The sequence below is a fragment of the Pan troglodytes genome, chromosome 1, assembly GCF_028858775.2.
Source record: "Pan troglodytes isolate AG18354 chromosome 1, NHGRI_mPanTro3-v2.0_pri, whole genome shotgun sequence".
In the NCBI taxonomy this organism is placed as follows: Eukaryota; Metazoa; Chordata; class Mammalia; order Primates; family Hominidae; genus Pan; species Pan troglodytes.
The window spans coordinates 212,831,810-212,858,814 of NC_072398.2; the positions used below are offsets into that span (position 1 = coordinate 212,831,810).

Sequence of the window (27,005 nt, forward strand, 5' to 3'; positions counted from 1 at the left end):
TGTGTGTGCGAGGCAGGGGTCCAGGTTTAATTTTTCCTTATGCCTATTCGTTTGTTTCAGGGTCATTTTTTAGGAGAACTTCTCCTTCCTGATTGAACCGCCTTGGGGGTCTTTGGCAAAAATCAATGAACTCTGTGTATGTGGGTCTATTTCTGGACTCTATCCTGTTTTGTCAATCATCTATTTGTCTACCACAGGAAGGTTTTGGGCGGGTGTCATGATCTGATTTATATTTTAAGTAGATCAATCTGGGTGGAAAATAGGATAGGGCGAAAGTAGAAGCAGAATGACCAGTTTGAAGGCTACTCTAATAACCCAGGCTTGAACTGATGGTGCTTAGGTTGGGTATTTGGAGAGGAGACCGTGAGGAGTGGCAGATTTGGGATATATTCTGAAGTTGAGCTGCCAGGGCTTAATGATGGTTTGCATGTGGGATAGGAGGAAAGACTGCAAAAGGTGAGGGGTCTGCAAGGCTTCTGATTTGATCAATGGGAAGGACATGGTTGCCATTTAGTGAGATGGGTGCCAGGACGCTCAGACATCTGTGGTCCAGATTACAAGAAAGGTACAAATCTGGTGAGACAAGAACTCAGAAGAGGCACAAACAGCTCAAAGGGTTGGGGGAGGGTCAGAGAAGTCTTCCTGGAGGGGTGGCATTTCAGCTGGGGAGGGCATCCCTGCAAGGGAAGAGGAGGAGCGAAGGCTCATTGCAGGGAGACACGCCCCACCCTCGTTGGCCTGATCTTCAAAATCCTTGTTGAATGATTGGATTTTGTGCTCTGAGGTCATCTAATCCGTCCCACTGTCTCACCCAGAGTGCAGGGTGCCCTGATGGTGCAAGGTGCATACACTCACGACTCTTTGGCTCATGGCACATTCCACTGGTCATATCCCCTGGCTCAGTGATGCCTCACCACAGCCCTGACAGGTGGGCTGTAGAGCACAGTGGTTAAGAATGTGAGCTCTGGGGCCAGACAGCCTTGGCTGGCTGACCTAAGAAAGGTTACTCTAAACCTGAGTCCCTCACCTCTCAGATGGGAATAATATGATAGCAACTCTCAGTGGCCTCACAGGTTCACTGCAGGTTTAAAGGAGACCTGGTGAGGAAAGCATCTTGCAGAGAGCCTGGCTCTGAGTAGGTGCTCAAAACATTTGTGCAGTTACTATTCTCCCCCTTCATCAGGTCAGAAAACAGAGATGTTAAGAAGTCTGAATTCTCACTCAGCAGTCGAGGGAGGCTAGGAAGTCAGCCCAGGTGTCTCTTTACTCACCCACCCAATTAGGGCCCTTCATCTTGGTGGCCCTGCTGTGTCCCCCATGCCCCAAATCCCCCGGTGTGTGCAGACTTGCCTGTCCAGGCCCACTGCTTATGAGTGGGCCCTTCTTTCCCTTGCTCTGATGATGAGGAGTGGGGGTGCCCACAGAGGCGGCTCCAGTTAAGGGAGGGCCTGGGATCTAGGACAGAGCAGGCAAGTGCTTTAATGTGGTTTGGGGTGCTGTTGATAGGGGTCATACAGGCCAGCAGAGGCACACCCCCTCCCATCACTAGAAGATGTCAGCTACAAGCTCACTTTTCACCAGCTGCCTTGAAGTCTGTATCTGGCCTTTCATCTTTCTCCTGCTTATTCTTGGTGGGGTGGGGCAAGGGTGCCACCCCGCTGGAAGCCAGAGCTTCCACAAGAGGGGCAGGAGGGGGCTTTCATAAATGAAGCAACCAGGTGAAGGGTGGAGGCTGCTCTGTTGGGGGAGGAAGAGGCCATGGAAGGATGGAGGGTCCAGAGAGAGGAGTGAAGGGCTGGCAAGGTAGGAGGACCAAGAGAGGGGTCGGAGCAGGCTCTGGGTTGAGAAGATCCCAGCACTTAGTACAGGGCCTGGCCTTAAGTGATGCTTGTAATATCTTTTGTCCCCCCCCACTTTTTTTTTTTTTGAGATGAAGTCTCACTCTGTCACCTAGGCTGGAGTGCAGTGGTGCAATCTTGGCTCACTGCAGCCTCTGCCTCCTGGGTTCAAGTGATTCTCCTGTCTCAGCCTCCTGAGTAGCTGGGATTATAGGCACACACCACCAAGCCCAGCTAATTTTTGTATATATTTTTTTTTAGTAGAGATGGGGTTTCACCACATTAGTCAGGCTAGTCTTGAACTCCTGACCTCATGATCCACCCGCCTTGGCCTCCCAAAGTGTTAGGATTACAGGCGTGAGACACTGTGCCTGGCCCTGCTTGTGATATCTTTATGGAATGATGAACAAAGAGTACCCAGGAAGTGGGCACCTGTGACAGAGGGACGCCATGAGGAGGCAGAGTGAGAGGCTTAGAGCAGACTCTGGAGCCTTTGAATTCTCCCCCACTCATCTTGGGCAACTTAACCTCCCTGAGCCTCAGCTTCCTCCTCTGTGACATGGGATAATAATGGTGCCTGTCTCACTGGGTTAATATAAGAGAAGCCACAGTCTGTGGCATATAGTAGGTGCTCACTAAATGTTAGCCTTTATTGTTAGTTTCTGTATGGGCAGGTGGCCTGTGAAAATCAAAGGGCTGCTGGGTGCGGTGGCTCATGCCTGTAACCCCAGCACTTTGGAGGCCGAGGCAGGTGGATCACCTGAGGTTGGGAGTTTGAGACCAGCCTGGCCGATATGGTGAAACCCCACCTCTATTAAAAAAAAAAAAATTAGCAGGATGTGGTGGAAGGCACCTGTAATCCCAGCTACTTGAGAGACTGAGGCAGCAGAATATCTTGAACCTGGGATGCTGAGGTTGCAGTGAGCCAAGATCACCCACTGCACTCCAGCCTGGGTGCAACAGAGCTGGACTCTGTCAAAAGAAAAAAAAAAAGAGAGAGAGAGAGAAAATCAAAGGGCCATTGTAATGGGTCTTCAGGGAACCAGTCCCATAACCAGTCAAGACACCACATCCTGGGGCTGGTGAGTTCAGTGGTTGGCATGGTAGTGAGTGAAGAAGGCACCAATAAACTTGGCTTGAAATTTCAACGCTGCTACGTACAAAGTTAATGACTTGGCAAAGGACTCTACCAACTTGAGCCTCAGTTTTGCTCATATGCAAAATGGGACTACACAGCCAACTTTTGCTTGTGAGGATTGGATGAGAATCCTTGCAGATGTTCCTGGCACATAGTACATACTATCCGTACAAGAAATCCTTTTCTTTGGTATTTGATACTGAGGAGGTGTTGGGTTTTCTGATGGTCCAGCTGAAACAGAAGCTCTCTAGAACACCTGACACAAGCTGCAGTCCTAATTCTTGTCAGTTACTGCTCTCAGTCCTTGGTCATGAGTGGCCTGGGTTAGAGGCTGTGGACTGCTCCAGGCAGCCCCTGAACACTACAGGAGTTTTGGAGTATGAGCCCAGGCATCTCGGGCTCAGGGAGGAGCTGCTGGGGGCTGCAAATCAAGGTTCAAAGGACATAGGGCAAAGGACAAGCACAGGTCATCGTGCCCATCCCCTGCCCTCGCCCACCCAGTCCATACAAACAACTGGAGATGAGTCTTGTATATTTTCAGCAGCGAAGATTCCACATCTCCCCTTTCCCTGCCCTGAGTCAGTGGGGAGGACCAGTATAAGGGGAAGGGAGTGAGTTACCAGGGAACCGCTTTGGGGATCCCTGGGTTGGTGCTCTGTGGGGAGAGGAGCAGATCATGGACAGGGATTGGATTCTTGGGCTGAGATGGCTCTGGGCAGCCAGTGTCCTCTTTGCCTGCCTCCCACATACCACAGATGACAGGGTTTTCATTGTACTTAAAAGTGTAAGCCGGAGTGATATCCTTCCATGTCCTATGTGTTCCTGACCCCAACCTGGCAAAAATTCCTATGACTTTCAGAATTCCCGAACCTGATCCAGCAAGCCTGCAACCTCCCAGGTTTGCAACCCTTATGCAGCAACTGTCCTCTGAGCTCACTGGGCTCATATGCAATCCAGAAAATCTCCCTGTCACCTCCCATGTTCCCACCTATGTTGTAGAAAACTCCCCTGAGCATGCCATGACCTCAAGGTTCCTCCCCTTGACCCGACAAATGTCCCCTGATCTCTTGTGCTCCTGAGGCTGACTCGAAAAATCTTGACCTCCCCTGGTCTTCACGCTGACCTTCTATGCTTCTGACTTGACTCAGCAACCCTTCCTGAAGAAACCCGACTCTTGTGTATACTTTATTTACCCAGCAAACGTCCTGGTTCCACTTTTGACCTAGAAAACCTCCCCTGTTTTTAACACCAATCCGGCATATTTCTCTGACTTTCCATCTTTTTTATCTGGGCTGTGCAAACTCCCTGACCTCTCATGTTGCTGACCCAGCCCAGTGACTCCCTTGCTTTTCCCCAACCTTTCATGTTCCTGACCCAACCCAGCAAATCTCCTCAATCTCTTGTTTCTGACCCTTCCAGAAGACCTCCCAGACCTCCCATGTTCCTGATCTAATCCAGGAACTCCTCTGACCTCCCCTGATCTCCTGTGTCCCTGACCCTATCCAGCAAACTCTTCTGACCTCTCATGTTCTTGGCTCAACCCAGCAAACTACCTTGGCCTGTGGGTACCTCCCATCTTCTCCAGTCCAGCTCAGCAAACCTCCCTAAGAACCTGACTCTACCATTTGTGCTCATCCTGACTCCAGTTTGCTCCATCTCCTCCGCCTCTCCATGGCTGTCCTCAGCCCAGGAACACTATTCCAAGGCTCTCCCCACACCCAGGTCTGCAAGGGCTCTACAGAAGGGCCCCTACCAAGTCTTACCCAGCGTGACCTCTGCCTGCATGGGCATTGACAGAGCTGGGTGCTTGACCTCGCAGCTGAAGAGGGCCTCGTTGTCGATCTGTGGGTTGAGGGTCCAGGTGAGCAGGGCACGTACTTCCACAGTGCCGTCACTGCTCGGGGTGCGGCTGTGGCGCAGGAAGTAGGTGGGCTCGGCGCTGTGGACCCAGCGGGGGAACTCACGGCTCACGACCGTCTCTGGTATGTTCTCTGTGGTTGGCTGGAGGAGGATGTTGGGATCTGGGGTCAGGCCACGGGAGGGGCGCTCCGTGTAGGGTCGCCCACCCCGGTTCTCGGCGTCCAGGAGGGACAGTGACTTCTGCATCTTGGTGTCATCCAGGTCACGGTGCAGAAGGCTGCCGAAGGGCCTGCTGTCCTGTAGGGGGCCGGAGCTCGCAGCTGGTGGCTCTGACAGGGGCACTGCGTCGATTGGTTCCCCATCTCGTTTGAAATAAACCTGCCATTGTAAGGAGGGTGTGGGAAAATGATTTTGTGCTACTAACTTCAACCTCCCAGTGGGTTCTCCGATGAACTGGGCACAGGATGCCAGTTCTTCCAGAGCGTAGTAGTCTAGACAGTAGCCCTCACCCCACTCTTTTCCCTTCAACACCCCCAAGAACTATGAGCCAGTGTGGTACAATGGGAACACATGCAGGCCCTTGGGGCAGAGGCTTAGCCCAATCCCATCATTTACCAACTGATGAGGTTTTTTGAGCCTCAGTTTCTTCACTTGTCAAGAGAAGAATAAGACACCTGCTTCATGGGGCTGTTGGGTGCATCAGTGGAACCACGTGGGAAATGGGGACTTTGGCCTACACCATGGCAACCACCTGGGGTCCAAGGGTGTGGTCCATGCCCACTCAGGGAGGGCCTGGGGATGAGGGAAAAATGGAAGGCACCGGGGATTAAGTGAGACGTTGGGAGAGGATGAGGGAAGAAAGAATCTCCGTGCATGTGCGTTTTGGAGATGGAAGGCAGAAAACAGGTGCATGTGTGGGAGGAAGCTAGGTGTGGGGATGAGGTGAGAGCAAACATCTCCTCACTTTCTCTGCTAATGGGGAACTCAAGTTTTGTGAGGCGGCATTTAATTTAATTTGCTGTCTTTTTATTTTGGTACATGTGCCCAGAGTCCTGAGGGGATTGGATGTATTTTTAATAAATCTGATAAATAAATCGATAGGGGGGCGGGAGAGGGAAGAGTGGGATGCAGCTCTCTGGGACACAGGTGGGGGAGCAGAAGGAAAGTGTGTGGAGGGAGGGACTGCAGGGGGGTGAAGGAGGTGGGAGGGGATGGGGGTATGAAATGTAGGATTTTTGTCGGAGTTTGTAATGCCAACAAAGAATCTCTTCTGCACATGATAGCCTGCGCTGGTTTTTTCCCCCCCATTTATTTTCTTCTTTCCTTTTTTCTTTTTGAAAAGTGCTTTAAATGCAGGTTTGTAATTTATATCAAAGAATTACTTTAAAGTTCTGATGTCTCAGGCAAACATAAGATGCCTGGGATTTGGGGAGATGAGGTTCTTTTGCATGTCTATATCTGAATATTTTATTGCCGTGTCGCAAATGTTGGGGCAGGCAGACAGGCTGGGTAGGAGGGGTCTTCCTGCAGCCCCTGGGCTGTGAAAAGCCTTTCTTTGTGCCTTTCAGGAAAGGACTTTTTCTCTGTGAGAAAAAAACAGCTTTCCTGATTTTAGGGAGACTGGACCTGTCTATGGCCTCCAAAGGGGAAAATCTGGGGTCATGTCCTGCTTTCAGCAACTGGCTTTGAAGCTACCTTTTTGGGTCCACTTCCTAGGGACTGAGGCTTGTCTCTGTTCCCCTGCCCACCACCCCACCTGTGTCTCTGTGCCCCTGCCCAGTGCCCCACCTGTGTCTCTACTCCTCTGCCCACAATCCCACCTGTGCCTCTGCACCTCTACCCACCGCCTCACCTGTGTCTCTACTCCCCTGCCCACCACCCCACCTGTGTCTTGGCACCTCTGCCCACTGCCTCACCTGTGCTTCTGTGCCCCTGCCCATTGCCCCATCTGTGCCTCTGCACCTCTGTCCACTGCCCCACCTGTGCCTCTGTGCCCCTGCCCACTGCCCCACCTGTGTCTCTACTCCCCTGCCCACTGCCTCACCTATGTCTCTGTGCCCTTGCCCGCTGTCCCACCTGTGTCTCTGCATCCCTGCCCACTGCCTCACCTGTATCTCTGCATCCCTGTGACCCTGCCCGCTGCCCCACCTGTGTCTCTGTGCACCTGCTTACTGCCCTGTCCTGGACCTCTACAGACCCATTTACCAGCCTGCCCCAGGTCCCAAGGCAGGGCTGGCCTAGATTCCCAAGGCCGCACAATTGGACCATGCCTGGGAGACAATTGGGTCTGGAATGAGGGGAACCATTTGGCTCCCGTCTTGAACTGTAATCCTATGTACCCATTGCTCTAGCTCCACACCTTGCTAAATCCTAGTACTGTGCGAAACTCACAGGATCAAGACCCAAAGTATTATAAAATGTCAAAATTGAAAGGGTACGTAGCCCAAACTTTCTCCAAATGGGTTTCATGGAAGCCTACGGGTTCTAAAGAGGTGCTTCAGGTGCAATGAGAGTGACTTGGCCTCTCTTCACTTTTAAATGTCATATATATGAGGCTTCCCTGTATATCATTTAGACCAAAAGGGTCCTGGTGCTACTAAAAAAGCTGAAAAACAAATATTGTCCAGCCCTCTAAACTTCCTTGCAGAAACAGAGGGAGAAGTGGGGAGGGGGCATTTCCTGCTCATGGTTGTTCAGTGAGTACAGCAGGGCCAGGACCCCAGCTCTCTGGACGCTGCACCTCCTGCCCCACCCCCTTCAAGAGGTCATAAAAAATCTCGTGAACTGCACTGACAAATATCAAAGAAACTACGTTGGGTCTAATAAGTTGGTCAAAAAGGAATTTCCTCTCTCTTCCCTCCCTTTCTCCCTTCCTTCTCGCCCTTCCATCCTGTCCCTCCTTTCAGATGGGCTTCCTGCTGATCATGTGGGCTCCTGGGAATGCCAGTGAACCTGGAGCTTGAGACACGGACTTGAGACCCAGCTCTGTCAGGAGTGCCATGGTGACTTGGGACAAGCCCCTTTTCCTCTCGGGGCCCCCTTTCATTTGTCTCCGTGGGACTCAATAACTGGGGTCAGGCATGCTGGGTCTTGGGTTCCCCGAAAGGCTGCTCCTGCTGTGAAGTTCTAGGACTTTGTCTCCAGGAGGAGTGGGGGTTCTCAGCATGGGGAGACGGGTAGCAACAGGGGCACATGGATGCCTGGGCCAGTCCAATGGGTAAACGGGATCAGACCAAGGCAGATGGGGACAGAGTCAGCCCTGGCCAACCACTCCCTTTCCAGGCACAGTGGAGACACCTGCAGCTGGACCAGCCCCGAAGCAGGGTGGTCCGGCAGATAGGAAGGAGCTGGGCACTCCAGGGGTACTCACCATGGGTGCTGGTTTTCCTCCAGACACGATGCAGACCAGCGTGAAGTTCTGGGCTTGGTAGCGGCTGAAGGGGGCTGGTGTGTCAGCAGCCACCACTTCAATGGAGGTGGGAGGAGCTGCCCCAAAAGGAAGCACAGGAAGACAAGGGCTCAACTGGGAGATTCAGGAAGAGTTCACTGATGACCTAAGATGGGCCACGTCCATGCTGGGTGCCGGGGTGGGGGAGGGTAGGTGTTGCCAAACTCCAGGGGGTGCCATTGGCATCCACTACAGTGAGGAAGATGTCCTTGCTGGGAATATAGACAAGAGCCCTCCCCTCCTGGAGCTTACAGTTTAGTGTAGAAGACACACAGGAATCAAGAGATGGCACAGATCAAAGTGTGAAGTGCATCAGATCCCTGGAGGCATCAGTGTGTTGAGGGGACTCTGCCCGAGCCTGGGAGTTCTGGGCAGATGCTGCTGAAGCAGCCACATTGCTGCCGTGATCTGAGGTCACAAGAGTGGGTGGGAGACAGCGTGGCACGTAGAAGGAGCTTTGAGTTTTAACACCTTGAGTTTTAACAAGCCCTGAGATTCCCAGCCTCTCAAGTAGCTGGGACCACAGGTGTGTGCCACCATGCCTGGATTATTTTTGTGCCAGAGCCCGGCAGTAGTTTGGCCAGGAGAGAGCGGGGCAGGCCAGGGGGACTGTGGTGCCCAGCGGGGCTGGGCATATGAGCAGGGCACAGAGCATGTGGCGTGCTGTCAGGGGGATTATGACTTGAACTGGCATGCTGGAGCAGGTTGTGACATTTTCAGGAATTTTATGAACCAGCGGTTAACTGTTTGTAACTTGTCACAGTGAGTATCTTCACATCACAAAAAACAGCAACTGCTATACTTTGGGGCCTTTTCCCCCCTTCCTCTGCCCTAGCCCCCAGAGGGCTGATTTATCTTTAAAGCACAGGTTATGGGTTTTTCTTCTTTATCCTGAGAGCAATGGGGAGCCACTGAAGGTTTTCAGTGAGAGCAGTGACATCATCTGACTTGCATTTGGAAGAGACTGAAAACAGAGTGGGAATTTCAGCTGGGGAGGATGGTACCGTACACTTGGATGGGGGCAGCTGGACAGCTATTTGTGGCCAGGAGTCTTTCCTTCCATCCTTTCTGGAAGTTGGCTTATTTTTGTTGGCCACCCCTCCCACCCAATCAACCTCTCTTCTCTCCTCACCCACTGCCCCTGGCTGGTTTGTCAAAACCCTTGCTCGCAGACACCGTGGGGCATCGCAAGGGGCAGGGACTGGGCCATCAGGCACACTTGGATCTGAATCTCAGCTCGGTCGCCACCACCTCCACGTGCTTGGGCAAGTCACCAAAACTGTGAGCCTCAGTCCCCCAATTTGCTAAATGGGAATAATATTAATACTTGGCAGACATTTTTGCAGGACAAAACTAGCTAATGCATATGAAAATGCTTAGCATATGGTAGGAATTTGCTATTATTGTGATTTCTGCTATTATTTCCCTAACCTCCTCATAATCAGCAGGACAGGAGCCAGAATCTTAGAGCCTCACTTGGGAAAAGCTGTCAGTTCTGATTTACCCAGCCTTGGGACACGCACAGGGAGGGAAGCAGAGAAAATAAAGAGGTATGGGCCTTTCCTTCCTTCAGGGGGTTTTTACTCTAGTTAAGTTTAATTAAATTCGACAAACATTTCCTGACACCTACTAGGTGCCGGGAACAATGCCAGGTGCTGCCAGGAGGTGCCCAATGATGAAACAGGTGAAGCATTGCAAAGTTCACAGTCAGGTGGGGGCGACAGACACACGGGCAACTCTATTTCAAGGCCTAGTGAAATGAAATCAGGTATAAGTCATTCATTCATTCAGGGAGCCAACCCATGCTGTCAGCAAGAGAAGCAGAGCACACAGAAAACAATGGGAGAACAATAGTTGGAGAATTGTAATTAAGCGTAAGATCGCATAAAACAGATGGTAAGCGGGATAGGAATTCCGAGAAGGGAAAAATACAGCAGAACACGTCAATTACCTAGAAATTGCAGATTCTGCAATCTAACCTTTCCAAAACTCAACCGAAAACCTGGATCCCACACAAGAATCCACAACGGCTAACTCTTAGGAATCAGGACCTGTTCTGAGTCCTTAACATGTGTGCATTCTTTCTGTCTTCACCATCAGTCTACAGGCTGGGTTTATTTATTCCCATTTTACAGATGGGGAAAATTAAGAGGTGAAGCAACTTGCTCAGACTCACTCACGGTGCCAGTATGAGGAAGAGCCAGGATTTGAACTCAGGCAGTCTGACTCCAGAGCCCAGCCTCTGACATGAAGCTGAGCCACCTCGACCTTTGGGAAGAAAAAGGGAGCTTGTATCTATTGGTGCCTTTAGGTGTATGTACACATTTGAACCACCAGGAACATTCACTTACCTTCCATGGATGCCTTATAATCAAATTCCATCAGGAACTGATGCTGTGGGTGGCTCTAGTTACTCAGTTACCCCAAAGATCAGTGACCTCTGCAGTTAGAGCTTAGCATAAAACTCTGGCATGGCTCGTGATGGCAGGTGAATAGGTATCAGGATACACTCCAAGAATCCTAGAGGCTCAGAACCAGGCAGGTGACTCCTTTAAAATCACTCATTCATTCTTTCTTATCTTCACTGAGCAAACAGAGATCAGACACCTAGAACCTTCCTGAGAGGAGAGGATTGCTTTTCCTTCCTTCCTTCCTTTCCTTCCTTCCTTCCTTTCCTTCCTTCCCTTTCTTTCTTTCTTTCTTTCTTTCTTTCTTTCTTTCTTTCTTTCTTTCTTTCTTTCTTTCTTTCTTTCTTTCTCTTTCTTTCTTTCTGTCTTTCTTTCTTTCTGTCTTTCTCTTTCTTTCTTTCTTTCTTTCTTTTCTTTCTCTTTCTCTCTCTCTCTCTCTCTCTCTCTTTCTTTTCTTTTTCTTTTTTTTTTGTGTTTTTTGAGGCAGGGTCTCACTCTGTTACCCAGGCTGGAGTGAAGTGGCACAATCATGGCTCACGGCAGCCTTGACCTCCTGGGCTCAAGTGATCAATTGTCCTGCCTCAGCCTCTCAAGTAGCTGGGACCACAGTTGTGTGCCACCACGCCTGTTTTTTTTGTTTGTTTGTTTTTTGTTTTTTGTTTTATGTTTTGTAGAGCTAGGGTCTTGCTATGTTGTCCAAGCTGGTCTTGAATTCCTGGCCTCAAACGATCCTCCCAACTTAGCCTCCCAAAGTGTTGGGATTACAGGTGTGAGCCACTATGCCTGGCTTCTAAGAGGTTTGCTTTGAAGAGTAAATGTGATGGCACATGTAAGTTACCTGCAATGCAGGGTAGCAATTTTAATTAGTGTATGACTATAAATAAGGGAGGTGGTATAGGACAATGGCTAAGGAGGTGGGTTCTAGATCAGACTAGCCAGATTTCAAAGATCAGCTGTACCACTTACTGGCTGTGTGACCTTGGGCAAGTTACTTAACCTCTCTGAACCTGGTTTCCTGATCTGAAAAATGGAATTATAAGGTACTTGTGAAGATTCAGTAATGTAGTGCCTGCAAAGTGTTTTGAAAGTGCACCCAATACATATCAGCTGTGCTTATTGTCAGTGTGATTTACTAACATTCTTATTTGAGCCTCCTTGCTAAGGACTGGGAGAATAAAACATGGTCGTACCTTTGGAGCATTCACAGTTTAGTAAGGAGATCAGAAAATGCCCTAGATTCGGGCTGTCTCGTAGAGCAGCCACTCACCCCATGTGGCTGGGGAGCACCTGAAATGTGGTTTGTTCAAGTTCACATGTGCTGTAAGTGTAAAACAGAAGTCTTAATTTTTTAAGAAGAGCGTAAGATATATTGATAACATATTGACATGATAATATTTTGGATATATTGGGTTTAATAAATATATTACTAGAATCAATTTCACCTTTTCTTTTTTAAACTTATCTTAATGCGGTTATTAGAAAACTTACAGTGACATATGTACTTTACATTATATTTCTCTTGGACAACTCTGGTCTAGACTTTCCATTTTATAAGTAAGCAAACTGAGATCAGAGAGAGGCACAGGTTTGGCTACAATCATACCCTAAGTCAGTGGCAGAGCCTGGAATGGCCCCTAGCCTTCCAAATCCTGGCTAGGGTTTTTGCACAGCATGGCGCTTACACCCTTCACCCCCCTAAACATTCACACACACACACACACACACACACACACACACACACACACACACCCTCTCTCTCTGGAGATCTGCACCTAAGTCACACGCACCACCCACACAGACCCTGGTTGGAGCTGTGTTTCCATCCCTCGTTATATTAGCAATATGTACAGTTAATCAAGCTCATAAGACAATAACAGATTTCAGTTGTATGGACGATGACATAGCAGAGCTGTTAACATCAGCATGGACAGCTCAGGCTTCCCACACCCTCCCCATCAATATACTCCCATCAGTGAGTCCTAGGAAAATGTCACTCTGCATCTCACCTCCTGTCTCCTGGTGGAGGGCTCTGAGTGCCGGCAGTCAGGGAGCCGTCTCCATCCAGGAGTCCCTGGCTCCTGACAGATGCTTCACTCTTCACGTCACTATTAGCATCGCCCTCTTCTTTTCTATTTTTCTTTTTCCCTTCTCTTGACCAAGTATGGCATTCCTGCCTGCATAGCCCAATAAAAGCCAGTTTCATAGCCCAATAAAAGCCTTCCTTCACTTAGGCTTCCCCTTTTATATTCCTACTCCCACCCCACTCCCCCTCTCCACCTGCTCCTCCACCTCATTCCCATCCCCATCCCCACCTCATCCCTCATCTCCATTCCCATCCCCATCCCCATTCCTACCCTCATCCTCATCCCTACCCTCATCCTCATCCCCATCCCTTTCCCCAATTCATCCATATCCCCATCCCCATCTCCATCTTCATCTCCTTCCTTATCTTTATCCCCATTTCCACCCTCATCCCCACTCCATCTTCATCTCCATCTCCTTCCCAGTTTTTATCACCATCCCCAACCCCATCTTCATCTCCAAACCCATATCTACCCCCATCCCCAACCCCACTCCCATCACCGTCTCCATCTCTTCCCCCATCTTTATCCCCATCCCCATCTCAGTCTCCTTCTCTATTCTTATCTTTACCCCATGCCCATCTCCACCTCTATCTCTATCTCCATCCCATCCGCATCCACATCCCCTTCCCCATCCTCATCTCCATTCCTATTTCTATCCCCACCCCCTCTCCATCTCCATTCTCATCTCTGTCTCTATCCTCACATTCAGCTCCATTTCCATCCCTCCCCATCCTCAATCTCCATCCCCTATTCTCTCCTCATTTCTGTCTCCATCTCACAACCAACTTCAACTCCATCTCCTCCCCATCTCTATCCCACCTCCATTCCCATCACCACTTCTATTCCTGTCCCCACACTTAATCTCTATCACATCTCTATCCTCATCTCCAACTCAATTCTCATTTCTGTTTCCATCCCATCCCCAACCCCAATACCATCTCCATTCTCATCGCCATTCCCATCACTGTTACAGTCTCTGGCCAAGGTCAAAAGCCAGCAGCTTTTTATGTGTCCTATGCCTGGGATAGATCCCATGCCCCAGGAAGTGTTCAATCAAAGGTGAAAGATCAGCTGTGAACACAGATATCAACTCTACATGACTTCCTGGGCAAGAATAATCCCAAATATAAAGTCAGGTAACAGAATGAGCAGTGTAAGGTGAGGCCACCTGCCTGTGTCCCACTGTATTCACAGGAGATCCAGGTGGCAAAGAATCATCAACGAAGACCCCTGGCTCACCAATCTCCCTCCCACTCTTCTGTTATCACCTGTAGACAATGATGTCCAGTGCTCCCACCAACAGTGCCTCATTTTTGTGGACTTTGGGGCTGTGTTTTCTGAAATGCCTGTGGCAGTGCAATGCTCTCTGGGGTGTGTGTGGTGGGGGTGGGTGAGTAAACACACTCATCACACTCATCAGCACCATTCATCTGAAATGGCCCTTCTAAGGTGAAGAGACACCAAGCAGGCATATTTTGCTTGGGGAAGAATAAACAGTAGTCGTAGTTGTAGTAGTAATAGTAAGAATCTAGGCCAGGTGCAGGGGCTGACGCCCGTAATCCCAAAACTCTGGGAGGCCGAGGAAAGTAGATCACGTGAGGCCAGGAGTTCAAGACCAGCCTGGCCAACATGGAGAAACCATGTCTCTACTAAAAATACGCAATTAGCTGGGTGTGGTGGCACATGCTTATAATCCCAGCTACTCAGAAGGATGAGGCAGGAGAATCGCTTGAACCCGGAAGGCGGAGGTTGCAGTGAGCCGAGACTGTGCCATTGCACTGCAGCCTGGGTAACAAGAGCGAAACTCCGTCTCAAAAAAAAAAAAAGAAAAAAAAAAGAGTCTAGACATGGGCAGAGTTTCATAATTTACAAACCACTTACAGACACATTATTCCACTTGTGTAACACCAGACCTGGGCAGTAGGAAAGGCCGACCCTATTCTATAAGTCCACCATGATGATCAACCAAGGGTACCACCATAAAACTCCCTTAAATCCACTGATCCCTGCCCCCACCCCCAATCAAACCAGTTGACTTTCTAGTTTTTTTTTTACTGTGCCTTAAGGGGAGAGAATTGCTGCTAGAAGTTTCCATGAATAATTTTTTCTAGCATCGGGAAAGGTAAAGTGGCTTCCCATCTGACACAGCTGCATGTCACAGCCAACCTCCATCACTCCTGTTCCATGGCCACCAAGGGAGGCAGGAGTTGAAGTTATTTTAGACTCAACAGTTAACATCGACACAGGGAGGTAATGGTTGGATGATCAGTTTTATGAAATTAACTCTGAAATATTGCCTGTCTTTATCTTGAAAGCAGAACTTTATTTTGGTCATTATAACTCACTTCGGAGACAATGCAGCAGCTCCTCTTTGCTCTGTAAATCATCCCGTGGCCTTTGAAATTTGGGAACACAAACCTGATCTGATATAAATCTCAGAATTGTTGGAGAGGGAAATCTGCCCCACGCCTGTGTCAAACTGTGGGTACTAGAGTTAAATACTCTTCCATGAGGTCCGCTCCCACTTCTCCCAGGGTGCTGGCTCTAACAGAGTCAGACCAAGGTTCTAGCCCAGGCTCTGCTCCCAACATCTCATAGAACTTTGGGCAAATCAGTTGATGCCTGTGGTCATCAGTCTTCCCATCTATCAAATGAGTTCAATAAGATATACCCTGCCAGCCTCTCAGCTTCCAGGGTTTTTGAGATGAGAAGCAAATGGAAAATAAACATAAACCTTCTGTAAGGATAGCAAAGTGCTGAGCAAACAGGAAAGCTTTAATTATATTATCTCTCCAATGGCCCACGCCCCTCTCTTGGCTGAGAACAATGTATAGGGGAATTTCTTTCCCTCCCAGGAGTAACCATTGTCTCGAGGAAGGGAAAATCTCTCCAGCTCCTTGGGTACCACTCTACGAAGGTGCTTAGCACACTCTGGCTCCCAGTGTCATTCATCATGGGGTGGTAATCAATTAGGTTTGGGGGAGGGATGGGGGAGGGGAGAGACAAGTTCAAAATTATATTGTTTGCAAAAAAATCCATTCTTTCCTCTCAGCATGCCTGCTCTATTGACTGCCTTCCTTTTCAATCAGCTCTTAGTCATTACACCATATTTCACAAAAGAAGAAAACCACCTTCTTAATATAAAAGTGTCCATGAATATAAATGTCCCTCCATGTTCCCTACTTTAATTTCTTTCTTTCTTTTTTTCTTTTGGTTCCACACATCTTAGTTTCTTCCCCATCATCTCCACCAGCCTGTCTCTCTGCTCCTTCAAGAACCTGCTCAAAAGAGACCTCCTCTGGGAAGCCCTCCCTGCTTCAGCAATGCTGAGCTGCCTGTGGTTCCCTCTTCACTTTGCTCATCTCCTCTGTGCCCTGCACACACTGGGCCTTCTGCTAATTACCTCCACCTCATCCTTTAAGGCTGGCCTCAGATGTTGCCTTCTCCAGGCAGCCTTCCCAGGTTTTTCCAGACAGGGTTAGAGCCTGTCCTCTGGGTGCCTGGAGCACCTTGTGCTTTTCATACTCCTTGCTACTTGTTATTCTGTTGTGGGTCAATGTCTGTCTCCCCACTAGAGTGCGTGTTCCCTGGAAGTTGGAGCTTTGTCTTTCTTCCACCTAGCCTCAGAGCTAGTGTCGACCAGCCATGCAATAGGAGTTCAATTTCACTGTCTGTTTGTTTCCTTCATTTCTCCCAGCACAGGAAAGCACATAGCCCATCTGTGGAAGAAAATTCCAGAAGACCCTGCAGTGCTGTAGACCTTGCTCCCTTCTCCAACCTTTACACCTTGACCAATACTTACCCTCCCATCACCATGTGCCAAACACACTGAGACATTTTTCTCTTTGAGTCTATGAACACACTCAGCTCTTTCCAGCCACAGGGCCTTTGCATGTGCAGCTTCCCCTGTTTGAAGTCTTTCACTCAGCTTTTTAGCCTGGCTGAGCCTTGTCAGGACTTTCAAGAAGTCTCAGCTCAAATGTCACCCCTCAATCTAAGCTAAGCTCTCTTTTGTTTGGGGCCCCAGCATTTTGTATATTTTCTTCACAGAGCACCTCACAGTGTATAATTATCTCACATATTGGTTCACACACATCTCTTTTCCTCCGATACCCTCACTAGAATGTAAGCAACACGAGGTCAGGGAAGGCTTCTTACCTGCGGCCGCACCCAAGAGCCTGGCACACCAGGATTTGCTCAATACATATTTTCCAAGTGAATGAGTGAATGGATTGGAGGGAAGGGCCCAGGCATCCTTCCCTCCAATCCCTGCCCAAGTTGGAAGGGCTGAAATCTCCAGCCCCATCCTAAGCCCCTCTCTCCCAGCAGAGACCCGAAGAGACAGATCCCACCAGTGGAAGGGAGTCCCCGGCAAGAAAAAGAGAGAGGGAAAAAAAAGTGCAACTCTTTGGTTTATGGGAAAATTAAATATTGAACTGAGTAGTAACAGCAGCCAAGGGGAAAAAAAAAGCAACAACAAAAAGCCCCCAAATGGAGCCGCCATCAGTGACAGGAGAGATAAACGCTGCGTCTGTGCTTATATGGGCTGCAATGGGCCCTTTTATGTGGCAGCTGCTGAGCTGAATCTAGCCCCACCCCCAAACTTGAAAGCGGCCATGGGAGCTCCTGTGCTTGGTGCAGTGGCGAGGGGTGGGGGGCCCGGGGTCCAGGTCATTGCCGGAATCTGAGATGGGGGCCGTTCTGAGTGGAGCGGGTTCATGAAGGATCCCAGTGGCTGCAGGCATCATCCACCCACACCGCCTCTGCTCTGCAGGGAGGTGCCTGGAAGCACCCGCTCACCTGCCTTGCCCCTCCCCTGCCAGCTGTTGTGCTTTTGCAGTGGTAGAAGATAAAATTAACAGCCCCAACTGGAGGCTCTGGCTGGCTGCTCTGGGGATGCTGCAGACAGGGAAGGCAGCCTTCTAGGCAGTGAATCAGTGAAGCCCGGCAGAGCGGACCCAACTGAGGCTATTGCTGGTGGAGAAATAAAATGCCGCACACCTGTAAAGAAAGGGGTGGTGGGCAGCCACAGACGTCTTGTGTTGGATCTAGATTTGTATTATAGCACTATTTTTAAGACTAGTCCCTTAACCTGGTGGTTCTCCAAGTGTGTTCCCTGGACCACCAGCATCCAAATCACCTGGGAGCTTATTAGAAACGCAAATCCTTGATCCCCATTCCAGACCTGCCCAACCTGGGATGGGGTGGGGTCCAGCAGTCCCCACCCTGAGTTTTCACAAGCCCTGAGATTCTAATCCAAGTTCAAATATGTGGACCGCTGCTTTAATCTATGTAAGCTTCAGTTGGTGCATCTCTAAATTAGGGTCCTAAGAACCACTAAATTATGTGAACTAAGGGCTTGGTTCATAGTAGGTGATCAGTAAACAGTAGTGAAGATGATTACTGATAGAAAACGAAAGGCTTGGGGGAATTGGAGAACCTTAGCCAGGCTACCCCAGGCCTCAGCAGAGGGGCACAGGGGAGAACCCTCTGGAGCCTCCCTGGCCTTATACGCTGATTGGATCAAAGGGCTTCAAATCCCCAAAGCTCCACTCCCCACAACCGGTGCAACTTTCTACTTACGGCTTGATTGGCTACTTGTCAATGTCTCCAGTTTTCTGATTGGCCCCCTAGGCCTCTAGGCCCATGCAGATCCTCTCTGCTCCTGGAGTTTTGCTGGCTGGAAGCAGCCTGCCCCGCAGCCTGTGGGTGGCCGCTGCCTGCAACTGCCTCCGCTCTGTAGTTTATGTGGCAATAGAGAGAATGTGTTTAAGCCCCACGACAGGTGCCGTGTCGGCAGAGATGAAATCTATGGGGTGTAACGTGAATCTGTTTTAAATAGCAGCAAAGCTAGCCAATTTGGGGGATGTTTTCAATATATCTGAGAGGTGAGTATTACACACACGGGCAATTTCACCAGGTACCATACTTGCAGCTTTATGAGAGAAGCCTCTGGAAGCCCACGGAAGCTTGGGGAGGCAGGTAGGGAGGCACATTCAAGAACTGGCCAGTAGCAGAGCACCAGCTCCTTATAAGCTGTTGCTCGTCCGTCCTCCCCCCAGAGAGCAGTGGGCTGGACTTGGAGGCTCTGGGCAGACCCCTCTTCATCTTCCCCCAGCGTGCAAAACCTCTGTCCCTTCCAGGAAAACCGTGTACAGGCCTTGGCTTTCTGAGGCTTAGAACAGAACTTAACCCTGGCCTTGAAGGCCTAGGGCCTGGGAAACCTGGCTCCGAGGTCACAGCCCTTCTGCTTAGAAGCGGTGTGTCCTTGAGTCCATTGATGGCTTCCTGCCCACCCCTACCCCCCCACCCATAGAATGAAGATGGCACGGGTGGCTGTCTCATGCGAGGGTGGGGAATGAAGTACTGCCGCTTAGCGAGCAGAAAGGCAATTCTAGTTGTTACGGCTTTTTTAGTTTATTATTGTGTCTGGGGAAAAGGTGTCAACCGAGAGTCAGGGGGCTGAAGATTCCGTCTCAGCGTTGCCGTGGACTTTCTCTGTGACATGGCCGTCATTTCCCCCTCCCTGGGTCTCGGTTTCCTCATCCAGACAGTTAGAGGTGCAGAACAAGGTGTCGAAGGGCCCACGTGTCCTCTAAATGTGGCAGTGGTAAGAAGGCCTCATGTGTTTGCACAGCTCAGTGCTCTGAGCCACTCCCAGTCTCTGGACCACTCCCAGCACCACTGGGCCACGCCTGCCGATCTCCCTGCAGAGCCCCTACCCCCCACCGCACTCAAGGCCTGGCTCAGAGCCTTCCTTCAAGCGGGAGATTTCCCGGGGGGCTCTGTGGCCACGTCTTTTCCTGTCCTATCAGCATTTTAGGACTGATTTCCCGAGTCAGAGAGCAAGTAAATCATTCTTGCCGCTTGCTCCTCATAAAGCAATTTCCAGGGGAGATGAGGTGGGTGAGTGGGGAGGAGCTCTAGAGAAGGGCGTTTTGTGGGAGGGGGATTTTTTTGTGGGAGGGGGATGCATTTTTTTTCTCCTTGACATTGGACTCTGCAAATTTCCAAACCTACCAAACAGTTCAAGTAATTGTACAATGAACATTCATGCACCCATCACTCAGGTTCTGCAATGAACATTGAACTGCGTTTGCTTGATTGAATATCTCTTGGATTGCATTTTTGTAAAGAGCTTGGTGAGGCAGATCAAGGCCTCATTCCCAAAGGAACACAACTTCTGGCCAGGGTGGCAGGGCTTGATTGAGAGTGAGGGTGTCTCAGAGACCCAGTGCCTGAGGCCTCTTCCCTTGGCCTTGCCCTGACCCAGGTATTGGGACCTCGAATGCACTTTTGTTCCCTAGGAAATACTCTCTCCACCCTCACTCCTGCTCCCCACCCACAGGCTACTGCAGGGAGCGTCCCCTGGCTCGTCTGGCTCTTGAGGCATCCTGGCCATGGGCTCCCCATATCCAGTGGATGGATGGCACTGGATTCAGGGTCTCTCCTTCCCTCTCTGCCTGTGGCCAAGCCAAGTGGACAGTGGGTGAGCAGGGACCGTGACAGCCTGGAGGAGCGAGGGCCCTTTCCTCACCACCCACTGCTTCCTCAGGACTGGGCACAGCATTGGACCTTCCATGGGCTCAGGGCCAGGGCTGACGATTGTATCGTGCTTTGGACACCTACCAGCTGGGTAACCTTGGCAAGCCACTTATCCCTGCTGCACCTCATTTTCGTCGTGTGATTTGTTATTTTTGTAATTTAGGTTTTTTTTGTTGTTTTTTTTTAAGAGATGGGGTCTCCCTATGTTGTCCAAGCTGGTCTTGAACTTCTGGGCTCAAGAGATCATCCCATATCGGCCTTCCAAAGTGCTAGGATTACAGGAATGAGCCACACTGCGCTTGGCTAGTTTCCTCATCAGTGAAATGGGATCATCATAAGATCTACTTTCTAGGGATCTTGTGAGCACTACGTAAAGTATGTAGACCCACACCTGGCACCTGCCAAGTGATGAATAAATGTCAGCTGTGGTGAGTGTTGTTGTGGTGAGTGTTGCTGTGGTGAGTGTTGTGGTGAGTGTTGTGGTGAGTGTCGTTGTGGTGAGTGTCATTGTAGTGAGTGTCGTTGTGGTGAGTGTCGTGAGTGTCATTGTGGTGAGTGTAGTTGTGAGTGCTGTTGTGAGTGTTGTTGTGGTGATTGTTGTTGTGGTGATTGTTGTGGTGAGTGTTGTTGTGATTGCTGTTGTGGTGATTGTTGTTGTGAGTGTTGTTGTGGTGAGTGTTGTTGTGATTGCTGTTGTTGTGATTGCTGTTGTGATTGTTGTTGTGGTGAGTGTTGTTGTTGTGAGTGTTGTGCTGATTGTTGTGGTGATTGTTGTTGTGGTGAGTGTTGTGGTGAGTGTTGCTGTTGTAATTGCTGTTGTGATTGTTGTTGTGGTGAGTGTTGTGAGTGTTGTTGTGATTGCTGTTGTGGTGAGTGTTGTTGTGATTGCTGTTGTGGTGATTGTTGTGGTGATTGTTGTTGTGAGTGTTGTTGTGGTGAGTGTTGTGATTGCTGTTGTGGTGATTGTTGCGGTGATTGTTGTGGTGATTGTTGTGGTGAGTGTTGTTGTGATTGCTGTTGTGGTGATTGTTGTGGTGAGTGTTGTTGTGGTGAGTGTTGTTGTGATTGCTGTTGTGGTGGTTGTTGTTGTGGTGAGTGTTGTTGTGATTGCTGTTGTGGTGATTATTGTGGTGAGTGTTGTTGTGATTGCTGTTGTGGTGATTGTTGTTGTGGTGAGTGTTGTTGTGGTGAGTGTTGTTGTGATTGCTGTTGTGGTGATTGTTGTGGTGAGTGTTGTTGTGGTGAGTGTTGTGATTGCTGTTGTGGTGAGTGTTGTGGTGATTGTTGTTGTGGTGAGTGTTGTTGTGGTGAGTGTTGTGGTGAGTGTTGTGATTGTTGTGGTGATTGTTGTTATGGTGATTGCTGTTGTGGTGAGTGCTGTTGTGGTGAGTGTTGTTGTGATTGTTGTTGTGGTGATTGTTGTGATTGTTGTGGTGATTGCTGTTGTGGTGATTGTTGTTGCGATTGTTGTTGTGGTGATTGCTGTTGTGGTGATTGTTGTGATTGTTGTTGTGGTGAGTGCTGTTGTGATTGTTGTGGTGATTGCTGTTGTGGTGAGTGCTGTTGTGGTGAGTGTTGTGAGTATTGTTGTGATTGTTGTGGTGATTGTTCTTGTGATTGCTGTTGTGCTGAGTGCTGTTGTGGTGAGTGTTGTTGTGATTGTTGTTGTGGTGATTGCTGTTGTGGTGAGTGTTGTTGTGATTGTTGTGGTGATTGCTGTTGTGGTGATTGTTGTGATTGTTGTGGCGATTGCTGTTGTGGTGAGTGTTGTTGTGGTGAGTGTTGTTGTGGTGAGTGTTGTTGTGATTGTTGTTGTGGTGAGTGTTGTTGTGGTGAGTGTTGTTGTGGTGAGTGTTGTGATTGTTGTTGTGGTGAGTGTTGTGATTGTTGTTGTGGTGAGTGTTGTGGTGAGTGTTGTGGTGAGTGTTGTGGTGAGTGTTGTTGTGGTGAGTGTTGTGGTGAGTGCTGTTGTGGTGAGTGTTGTTGTGATTGTTGTTGTGGTGCGTGTTGTTGTGGTGATTGCTGTTGTGGTGAGTGCTGTTGTGATGATATGTTACTCCCTGCCCCTTCTCATGCCTTGGGTTCCTGCCATGCAGGGGTGCCCCCTCTTGCCATGCTTTTCTGCCCCTCATTGTTGCCTATAGAGCTCCTTCTGCCTGCAGCGCCTCCTGTCCTATCTCTTCACCAGCCTGCTAGGCCCAGCTCCATGCCACCTCCTCCATGAAGCCTTCCTGATGCCCTCCTCTGGAGGAAGGACTCCCTCCTTCCTCATCTCTTAGCTTGCACCCTAGTCCTCCCCCATCATCCTTATTTTTCTTCTGCTGGAATTCTGGAAACCTGTGCCCTTCTCTCTCTCACCCATCATTCATGGACTCCTTGAGGGCCAACACTGGACCTTAAGTCCCAGAGCAGAGAGGCCAAGCTCTGGCTTCAGAGAGAGGGGCTTGGACACTCCATTTGGTCACTCCCTAAGTCACGGGGTCTTGGGTAAGTTGCTTCTTCTCTCTGAGCCTCAGTTTCCTCTTCTGTAAAAATGGGAATAACAAGAATGACCACCTCAGTAGCTGTTGTGAGAATTAAACCAAAGAAAGCTCTTAAAGAACTTAGTATAATGCCTGGCACTCAGTGAGCACTCAATCAGTGCTAGCTTTTGTTATGAAAATTATTGTGATTATTGCTCCTAGGGAGTGAGTGAAGTCTTCCTGCCTCAGAGTTGGTTTTCAAACCAGATTGCTTGGCTTGGGAGCTTCTCTACAGCACATGAGCTTCTCATATGCAGATGGGGAAACTGAGTCCAGGGATTCACTGCAAGTTGGCAGCAAATTCAGGGCTGCTGAGCTTCAGACCAAGCCGACTTGCAGTGTGATCCTGGCCTCAGTCTCCCTTTCTGTACCTGTACCTGAGGCAGTAGGATCACCTCTCTCTCCCTAAGAGTGCCTGTGAGCAGCATTCCTCCAGAGGCAGCTATAGCCTCCTCAGGCTGTGATCCCTGCTCTCCCAGCTCCTGATACAGCTGTTAACACCTGTAACTTCCACTTCCTGCCTGCCCCTTAAATCACTGGGCCCGAGGCACTGCAGTTTCAACAGCCACATATCACTAGTAATTAAAGGGCCTGTTCCAGGGAGGGGAAGTTTACCTTCTGCTGGAGCCACTAAATCCAGCTCCCAGGGGTGGAGAGGATAAAGCATCGTACTGACCTCACACTTGTCAAGGTTTAATGATGCACCTGCAGGCCTGCTCTGGCGGGGCCTGGGAGGCTGAAGCTGATCTGACTCTGCAACAAGAGGGGAGCCCTGGTATGTGAGACACAGAAGGTCCAGGGAGTTGGTGAGGGCCCCAGGGGGCTTCAGACACCTGCCTAGATAATTCCAGAAGCAGATGAATCCCTTCAGTTGGCTCAGGAGGGCTCAATGGGCCATCTCATGAGAGGCTGTAGAGAAGCTCCCAAGCCAGGCAATCTGGGTTTGAAAACAAACGCTGCCACTTACTCACTGTGTGACCTTGGGCAAGTTACTTAACCTCTCTGGGTCTCAATTTCTTCATTTATTAAAATAAGAATACTAGAAATACCCATCTCCTAAGGATTGTGAGGATTAAATGAATTTATATATTTAAGTGCCTGGAGCAACATTTGGTACCTTATAACTGAAAAATTCATTGCTATTAGACTGTATCCTGGCTGTCCTATATCAAAATGAATTTCTAAGTTGTATAGCTACCTTGAGGGAGATGGGACTCTCTCAGTGCTCCCCCAACAGCAGGTGCACAGTAGGTGCTCACAAATATTGCTTGAATCAAAGGATTTGTAAGCATGAGAAACGAATGAGCAAGTGGTCTGTTTCCACCCTAGGCTCCGAGTTCCCTTGGAGAGAGGCTGATTATAATCTGCTAGCTCTATTCCCCAGGGACAAGATGCACCAAAAACTGTGTGCTGCTTGACTGGGTTGTCTGCTTCATCCAGTCACAATAATGGGTCAGAGGTTTCAAAGGCCTCGCTTCCCTCCCGAGCTCAGGGCCTCAGATCCCCACGGAAGGAGAGTGGCAATCAGAATATTTAGATTCAAACTCTAGCCTTCCTTTTATTAGCAGACTCAGTTTTCTTCTCTGTAAAATGGGGATACAGATCCCCACCCCACTGAATTCCAGGACTGTTGGGAGGCCCTTGATCCAGAGGTCCATATGGCTACCACATTGTCCCACACTCAGAGAGGTGGATGTCCCTCTGTTTTCCTGACAGCTTCATGGAGTGGGAACGTCAAGGGCTCTGGTCCCAGAAGACCTGAGCTCCAATCTCAGCGCCACTCACTGCTGTGGGACAGTGGGCATGTCTCCTGACCTCTGTGGGCACTCATACTGAGGCACCACAGGCTCTGCCCTGCAGGCTGTAGGGGGATTAGAGGAACAGCTGATGGAATGAGCTGGGCCTGTTTCTGGGTGAGGGTGGGCTATGGTCAAGGGCACTTCTTTGCAGAACTGTGTTCAGACAGGGAGGGAGGGAGGGTTCTAGAAGCCTGTCCAGGAGGCAGTCAGCAGGCTTGGACCTTTGGGGCTGATGCTGGGAAGTGACCGTTCTTGCTAGATGACCCAGTTAGCTTCAAAATGCTCCTCCGAGCCCCAAACCCATCTGTCTGGCCCCTCTCTCAACTGGCACTCAGCTGGTGACCTCAGCTGGCTGGGAGGCCCGTGGCAGGCAGGCGAGCAGCATGGGTGTCCTTCCTCCAGCTCCCTGACCAGGTCCAGGCACTCAAGACGACAGTGTCCCATCTCTGAACATGCTCACATCCAGCTCAGGGGCCCCTGACCACTCCCGCCTCAGTCCTGTGGGCTGCAGCCCCCACTCCAGCCAGCTTGTGGTAGCTCAGCACAGCCAGCTGTCTCAGGCCCCCCACTTCTCATTCTGCTGCCCTTCTCAGAAGCTCTGGCTGGCAGGGAGGAGGCCTGTAGAGGTCCGTAGGCCCTGGCCTCTCCACCCCAGTGGCCCATTTTCTGCGGTCGCTGGCTGCTAAGTGAGATCATGTGGTTGCATTGGAACCTTCTCAGAGGACCATCTCCATCCAGTGCCAGGTCCGCCGTGTCTCCACATCTGTTCCCATCTTTCCAATTGGTCCCCATGTCCTGTGGCTTCTGCTTGGAAAGGCCTCTTATGTCTGGCCACTGCATTTATTGTCCTAAGTTGGCTCCTATCGTCTCTGTTCTTCGAACTTCCTGCCCTGTCCTAACAATGATGCCAGCATCTGGGCCAAGCACTTCCTGTACGCCCAAACATGCCATCTTATTCATTCCTTGAGACAGCCCATAGGGTAAAAAGCATGATTACCTTCAGTTTCCAGAAGAGGAAACTGAGGCTTGGAAAGGAAAAGCCACAGCAAGACAGTGGAGGGCGTGTGATTGGACTCCGGGCTGCTGGCTGCATCCTCTTTCCTGACCACCTTTGCCAGCACCCAGGGTGGGAGGCCACAGATGTCACTGCCTGGCTTTGAGAGCTCCCACAGGGCCATTGTCACTTCTCATAGTTCTGACCCTACCCTCAGCTCCACTGACATTTACAGGGTGAGGGTTGAAGCCAAATACGTAGGAAGTAAGAACAGCTTTCCTCCTCCAGAGCACTCACTGTGAGCTACGGACACAGCCCTTCACTTGTCTGTTACATTTCATGCCCCAACAGGTGCTACTGTAACCCCCATTCAGCAAAAAGGGACACTGAGGTCTAGGGAAATGAAATAAACTTTCAAAAGCCACATTCCAGTGAGAGGTGGGGGAGCATAGTGGCTGGGTCCCTGTGCTTGGCAGGCAGCCTGCCTGGGTTTGAATTCTAGTTCTGTGTCCTTGGGCACATTTTATAACCCCTCAGTTTTCACATTTGTCAAATGGATAAAGTAATCACAGAATCGACCTTAGAAGGCTGTTATAAATGATATAGCAGGTGTTAAGCAGAACAGTCCCTGGTATATAGTAAATGCTCAATAAACATTAACCATAGCCGGGTGCGGTGGCTCACGCCTGTAATCCCAGCAACTTGGGAGGCCGAAGTAGTTGGATCATCTGAGGTCAGGAGTTCAAGACCAGCCTGGCCAACATGGAGAAACATGTCTCTACTAAAAATACAAAAATTAGCTGGACGTGGTAGTACGCGCCTATAATCCTGGCTACTCAGGAGGCTGAGGCACAAGGATGGCTTGAACTCAGGAGGTGGAGGTTGCATTGAGCTAAGACTGCACCACTGCACCCCAGCCTGGGCGACAGAGTGAGACTCTGTCTCAAATAAATAAATAAAAAAACAAGCAAACATTAACCACTTTTATTACTATTAGTTGCAGAACCTGGTAGAAAAGTCATGTCTGAATCCAAAGCCCATACCCTTAGCCACTCCTCAACTCTCTAAGGAAGTAAACTCCATTTATGGTCAAGCTAATTTACTAGAGAGATCATTCTCCAGTGGGGGATTATCTAGCCTCCACCTTTTCTAGTTTGGAGGGGCTGGGCATCTGCATGTCACTCACCCAGACTGGTAAGAAGGGGTGCAGGCAGAGGGAGAGGGCTTGGGAATGGGCTTGTCCAGGCTTTTGCTTGGGGAATAAGAGTAGCCCCAGCCTGGTCCTCAGACCCTGGGGGTTTCTGGGGTAAGAGGTGGAAGCTCGTGTTCATACCTCCTCCCCCTCAGTGCTCTGGGAATTCTCTGCAGC

At 49.8% G+C, this 27,005-nt stretch overlaps 1 protein-coding gene across 4 annotated transcripts in view; it reads right to left on the reverse strand.

The window, feature by feature from the left end:
• Positions 1-27,005, reverse strand: part of IGSF21 (immunoglobin superfamily member 21) — a 273,368-nt gene that overhangs the window by 8,016 nt on the left and 238,347 nt on the right. For all 4 annotated transcript variants that reach the window (XM_063804624.1, XM_003307834.7, XM_054679931.2 and 1 more), the window contains 2 exons: positions 8,207-8,322; positions 4,740-5,214 (listed from right to left, as the gene is read on the reverse strand). In XM_063804624.1, coding sequence (XP_063660694.1) covers positions 4,740-5,214; positions 8,207-8,322 — 591 coding nt within the window. The remainder of the gene's footprint in view (positions 1-4,739; positions 5,215-8,206; positions 8,323-27,005) is intronic.